The sequence below is a fragment of the Trichechus manatus genome, unplaced genomic scaffold (assembly GCF_000243295.1).
Source record: "Trichechus manatus latirostris isolate Lorelei unplaced genomic scaffold, TriManLat1.0 scaffold00069, whole genome shotgun sequence".
In the NCBI taxonomy this organism is placed as follows: domain Eukaryota; kingdom Metazoa; phylum Chordata; class Mammalia; order Sirenia; family Trichechidae; genus Trichechus; species Trichechus manatus.
In genome coordinates, this window is record NW_004444005.1 from 8,865,237 (window position 1) to 8,871,839 (window position 6,603).

The 6,603-nt window shown below is 55.1% G+C and overlaps 1 protein-coding gene across 1 annotated transcript in view; it reads right to left on the bottom strand.

Annotated features, from left to right (window-relative positions):
• The window catches only part of CERK (ceramide kinase), an 82,073-nt gene that overhangs the window by 5,526 nt on the left and 69,944 nt on the right, over positions 1-6,603 (bottom strand). Inside the window, exons 9-12 of the mRNA XM_023734624.1 lie at positions 4,910-5,015; positions 2,583-2,659; positions 1,459-1,664; positions 104-312 (exon numbers count right to left, since the gene is read on the bottom strand). Coding sequence (XP_023590392.1) covers positions 104-312; positions 1,459-1,664; positions 2,583-2,659; positions 4,910-5,015 — 598 coding nt within the window. The remainder of the gene's footprint in view (positions 1-103; positions 313-1,458; positions 1,665-2,582; positions 2,660-4,909; positions 5,016-6,603) is intronic.

The window sequence follows — 6,603 nt, forward strand, 5'->3', positions numbered from 1 at the left end:
CGCCTGGCTCACCTGGCCCGAGGGCCCCTGCGCCCAGCCGGCCACCCACCTGCGCCCTTGGCCGCCCGCCTGGCTCACCCGGCCCGAGGGCCCCTGCGCTCACCTGACCTCGATGGCAGAGCTGCTCAAAACCTCCCCGTCACAGTTCCAGGAGCTGCTGGAGGTGGTGCAGCAGCACACGGGGTGGTCTCTGCACAGCTGCCCGAACCGCTTCTTGCCGCCCTCCCTGAGGTCGGTGTCCTCGTCCTCCAGGTGCTTCGACGTAAACTGGAACTTCTTGACACGATACACTTCAACAAAGGTGAAGTCAAACTACCGAGAGAGGGTGACAGGGACAATTTTGTGCCTGAAGTTATTGGGCTGGGGACGTGAAAAGGACTATGACAAGCCTCTCAGGTCTCAGCCGGGGGAGGGGACCAGCGAGCCTTTTCTTTTGGGGGCACACAGCGCTCTACTCAGGGGACACCCCCACTGGGTCAGTACCTCTGACCCATTACTTAGAGACGGAGAGTGAACCTGCCCTCCCAGGCACCTGTCAGAGACTCAGTATTTTAGAATCACAACTCATCCACAATGGCGGACAGTTTTTAAAGCATTCTGCAGTTTAGTTAGTAGTGATTTTAGAATTTTCTATTATCTTTTTAGTTAGCGCTATTTAAGATGTGGAGCCCTGGTGGCGCAGTGGTTAAGAGCTCGGCTGCTAACCAAAAGGTCGGCAGTTCGAATCCACCAGGCGCTCCTTGGAAACCCTACGGAGCTGTTCTACTCTGTCCTGTAGGGTTGCTATGAATCGGAATCGACTCAACGGCAATGGTTATTTAAGATGTCATATAAAAACTGTGTTGGCCTAGAACTTAAATATAATTTAAGTAAAAATTTCTACAAAAAATAGAGACTGTCACCAAGAGTTACAGTTCTGTCGACATCACAGATGCAACAATGTCCGTGATGTCAGTGATGATGGAAAGGCTCGGCGGAAGGGCCCGAGCAGAACCCACTTCTGGGAGCCTAAAGATTTTATTGTCAGCAGCCTGCCAGGGCAGTGGAACACTCCACCGTTCTCTCTGTTCAGCTTTTAACCAGGTGGAAGGATGCATATAAACACGCTCACGCCTCTCTGCTTCGGCGATGGGAGGTTTATATTTTCATGTGAAATTTTACAAGGAGCAACTGTGACTTTTAGAGTTTAAAAATCAGTGAAACGCAAACAAACAAAATCTGTTTTTCCTTCCCCTGAATTAAATAATGGATTCCTATTCTGGTGTCCAACTGCCACCCGTCTGTCAGTTTGCTGTACTGCGGTGGCTGCAGGCTGCTGTGATGCTTGAAACGACGCCACCCGTGGACAGGCTTCAGCAGCATCAGCTCGACGGCAGCTAACGACGCTCTAGATAAACCAGATCACCTAAATGTAATCGCTTGCCATCCCAGATCACAGGGGAGAGCCACTCCATTCACCTGGTCGCACTGGTTGGTGTGCCGGACGAGGAACCTCAGGAAATTGAACCTGGAGCACTTCCGGATGAGGATGAGGTCAGAAGAGCCATCCCCCAAGTGGGCAGCCGGGGAGAGGCCCCCGGGGCTCCGGGGACAGGCACAGGACATGTTGGTCGCATTGATGGCCAGAAACTTGCCACAGACCACCTTCCACTCCTCCACCTCCTCTGAAACAGAAAGACCAAAGCAGACGTCACATTGCGCGGGACTCGGGCGCGGGCTCAGCGCTCTCATCCTGAAAGGGGCTGGAACCAGATCACCTCAGAGCCTTCCTCTGGTCTGGGCACCTCTGGGGTCACTGGGCCACCCCTAGATTACAGATTCTTCATGCCATGGACTCCTTGTCATCAACACCGACGACACCCACCTAAAGACTGCCCACCTGCCCTAGGAAGGGGTACCGACTGCTCTGTCCAAAGTTGCTCTCCCCGCGAAGACACAACTGTCCTCACTGATTCTCATGGGGTGACTTTTGGACAATGACTTGGAACAGGAGTCGGCAAACTACAGCCCAGAGGCCAAATCTGGCCCGCCGCCTCATGGGGCCTGTGACCTGAAAATCGATTTCACATGTTTAAATGGTTGGAAAAAGTCAAAAGAATATTTTGTGCCGTGTGAAAACTAAATGAAGTTCAACTTTCCGTGCCTATAAATAAAGTTTTATTGGTACGCAGCCTCACCCTGTCCTTGACATTCCGTCGGTGGCCGCTTTCACACGACAACGGCAGAGACTGCATCACCCGCAAGTCTAGAACACTCACTACCTGGACCTCAACAGAACAAGCGTACAGCCCCGCTCTAGAGCAGGAGGGAACAGGGGCCCTGGCTCGGCGTCACAGCCGTGACTCAAGAGGAAGACAGCGGACATGGAAGTTTCCACAAAATCTACTGTCCCCAAAGGTCTGGTGAATGACAATAATTTGTTGCTGCCTGGAGCCAAAGAGAAAACAGATGTGTTGGGCAACACAGAAAAACGAAAAAGAAAAGACCGACAGGGAGATGAAGCGGCGTACTGAGCCATGACCGAAAGTTAAAAAATTCTATAACACAGGATCAGAGTGTGGAGTCTGCTGAACAGAAATTACCAGTGTTTTCTAAACCGTAGAGCGATTTCTTCTGCTCTTCCTCCAGCTGCTGCTTGCTTTGCCGGCAAACAAAACATCTGAAAGACAAGAACAACCTTTTCTTTAATTTGTGTATGTAACAATGAAATACCTATCTTTGACACATATAGAAATATTCTGGCTCTTTTCACGTAACAAACAGCTCAATTTCAAAGGCTTCACTAGAACTATTTCTTTACACACTAATTTGAATTTCCAAAAGTAGATCTACTTTTAAAAACTACTCAACATATTCTTCTCTAAAATGTTTTGCTGGGTGCTGTCGAGTTGACACAGCAGAACCGCCCCATAGGATCTTCCAGGCTGTGATCTTTATGAAAGCAGATTGCCAGGCCTTTCTTCCACAGTACTGCTGGGTGGGTTCGAACCACCCACCTTTTGGTTAGCAGCCGAGTGCTCACCTGTTGTGCCAGCTCCTCTAAGAGGTATAAACATCATAAAAAGCAAAAAGCACGGCAGGAGGACACTCATGCTCCACCCTGACAGCTGGTTCTCACCGAGTCTTGGAGTCAGCACAGTGTTAGCTGGGATGAACAGCTCAAGTGCAGAGTCCACTGGGGGACTCCCGGCAGGTGAGAGTTCATTTACTTTCAGGTAACAAAGCTGAACAGCCAGCTCAGGACGCAGCCACTGCGGTTGTTAGGTGCTGTCGGGTCAGTTCTGACTCACAGTGATCCTGAGTACAACAGAACGAAACACTGCCTGGTCCACTGGTCCAGAATCTCTCTTTGGTCTCAGGTACCACTGGGCTCACGCTGTGTCAGACAGGACAAGCATCTGCCCTGACAAAGTGGCCCGTCACTAATGAGACTCGCAGCATCTGCCTCTCAATATTCTGACTTCGTGGCCTCAAACCCTCCACTGAAAGCAGGAAGGAAGAGGCTGGGGGAAGGGGGTCCTACGTCTGAATGACTTAAACCTCTGAAAACCAAACTCGTTGCCGTGGGGGCGATTCCGACTCATAGCGGACCCTGTGGGACACAGGAGATCTGCCCCCATTTGGTTTCCGAGGCTGTAAACCTTTATGGAAGCAGACTGCCACGTCTTTCTCCCGAGAAGCGGCTGGTGGGCTCGAACCGCCGACTGTACGGTTAGCAGCCAAGCGCTTAACCACTGCACAGCCAGGGCTCCCTGAACGATTTAAAGGACAGGATAACCATGATGCTCTTTCATAAGTCCAAACCATTCTGATCTGTGGGGTTTGATCCACTCTGCAGAGCAGAGAGGAGGATTATCAGAGAGAGGCTCCGCTGTCGCCCACGTGGCCCCACACCCAGGGACAACTGGTTGGAAAATTCAGCTAAGGCTCTGCTTTAACCTAATCATGTTATCGCATATATTAGTGGGCAAAGGGGGATTCACTAAAGGAACGGCTGTGTGCATGCACAGATATGTGGGTACACAGAAGAGGGGACCAAAGCAACGTGCCAACTCCCTAGGCTGGTCACCAAGGTCTGCAGCTGGGGCTGACTCGTCATGGCCTGAGGTGGAGAGGCCACGCCCTTGGGCTGGTGCTTATGCCCGTTCCTGGGTTGTGACCTCGGGTGGTGAAGAAGGGGCTTCTGGGGGAGGGGCTTGCTGGGCAGGGAGAGCCCACTGCCTGCCGCCTTCCCCTCGACCTTCGACTGTTCACCCAGGGGCCGGGTTTACTCCTGGGGACCTGGGGGGCCGCCTGCCCTCACTTCCTGCAGCTGGACTGCAGGCCCGGCGGTGGGCCAGGGCCTACCCCTCACCGGGGACGAGGGCCGCCGGCCCCCCTTTCCACCCTCCTACCCAGGCGCGACCTCGGGGCTGACTTCCCTGATGGAGTGGGGGGCTCCCATGGCACGGGAATGGCTCCCAGGTGGGGGCGAGGCCAGCAGGTGCCACATGCATCTCCTGCCGAAAACCCAGGCTCCATCCAGTCCTGCCCCACGCAGTATCCATGCACCGCGGTGATGAACGGAGTGGGTTTGTCTTTCCTCACCTCTTGCGTGCGTGTCTGTCCATCAGACCCCCAAAGGGGGCAAAGAGACCATCCGCCGCGGGCAGACGCATGGATGGAGCCCTCACTCTGCTGGAGAGCTGTGGCCTGGCTTCCCTCGTGTCCTCGTCTGCAGCACGGGGACCATGCTGCCCTGCCCACGGCGCGGGGCTGGGGCGAGGCTCTCTGGGACTCCCAGGGCCCCGCACACGCCCGAGGCACCCACGTTCAGAAGACACCTCCGTGCGCACCCTTGTAACAGGAACATCACCCAGCCCTGCTTTAGACATGTCATCTGCCCTAGAAACGTAGGAAAGGTGCTTACCCGGCCCGGCAGGGCTTCCTGTCCCTCGGTGAGCCCACCGTGTGCTGGGCTGGCAGGAAAGACACCGTTCCTTCATAGTAGTGATGGCAGAGAAACGTCTTTAATCCTGGAGACAGGCGTAGGGGATAGAACGGCCCACAGGTCAGTGACTGGTTATGGCACTGTGACTGTCAGCTTTAGAAACGCCCGTGAATCCATCTACAGAACACTGAGGGGCGGGAGGAACGCTCCAGCTTCCTGTTTTCAGAAGGCACGGTGCCCACGTGGGCTTGGAGATGGCTACTGTTACAGAGGCCCTGGGGGGTGTCTGGCCCCCTCGCCCCGAGACCCATGGGCAGAAGCAGAGAGGGAGACCTGGCCTTGCTGGGGGCCTCGTCCCAGGCTGCTTGCAAGTGGACGTCTTTGCCTCAGGGACCCTTCAGTGGCCTCTGCCCACCCACAGGTGCTGGTACCCAGCGAGGACCCCCGCGCCTCCCTACTCTGGAGAAGGTGTCATCTCTGCCCCTTCCAGACCGTCAGCAAAACCCCTAGCCATCCATGACCCGAGGAGCGTCTGGAAGGACTCAGGTCAACAGCCCAGGCAGCAATGCCACCTGGAAGACTGCAGGCGGCCCCCAGACCAGCGGTGGTGGGCTGTGCATGGTGCCACCAGGATGTCACACCCATGTCCCCCCACATGGCTGAGGCAAAGTCATCCCAGGGGCACACTGACCCCAGTGTGATTGCTGGGAATCTGACCAACTGTCCTGAGAAAGCAGCCAAGTCGGACACAGAAAGCGGGTACAGGCATAAGGGGGGGCCAAGCTGTGTCCCCCCACTTCTGAGGCTGGGGCTGCACTGCCCTCAGTGACCACCATGTCTGGGCACAATGCCGCTGGCCCCAGGCACTGCCTGGGCACCTCCATGGCCAAAGACATCTGGGCTGTCCCAGCACCAGGAGAGGGAGAGAAAGGCCGCCAGACCTGCCCCCACCTGACCCCCAATACTCCAAGACCTCCCGTCCTCTGCCACCAGTCGTGCGTCGTCCCCACAGTGGTGACAAGTGGGCCGACACTCGTCTGCCCACCACTGAAGCGTGAGCACTAGGCCAGCAGGGCTTCCTGCCTGCTCGGCCCCCTGGGAACCTCCACAGAGACTTGGTGAATGAGCGCGGGTGACCGAGCGAATGAATGATGGCTGACCTGTGAAGTCAACAAACCCGAGCTGATTTGTTAAACAAAATAAAGGGGCTTGTGCTGAACAGCAGTCGGGGCGCTGCGGGCAGATACCTGAGACCGAATCTCCCCACAGTGAACGTTCTCGCTACTTGGATGAGTAGGCTCAAGGCGTAAGCGTACCCTTACTGTGCTCACTGCATTAACACTTCACTTTGTGTATCCAAACGTCCACTCCACAGTCCAGGACGGCTGGCTGTGGTCCACCTTATGGACATGAATACGAACGCTGGGATTTCTCTGGGTCTTAATCAATCTATGACCTGCAACAGAGAACTCAATATTTTCTATCGAATTTACCTAGTCTGGATCCAGAGCACGGGACAGGGGCCCCAGAGCCCAGGCTCAAACCCGACGTCACCCCTCTAGCTACAGGCTCAAGCCTGACGTCACTGTTCCAGCTACAGGCTCAAGCCTGACGTCACCGCTCCAGCTACAGGCTCAAACCCAACATCACCCCTCTAGCTACAGGCTCAAATC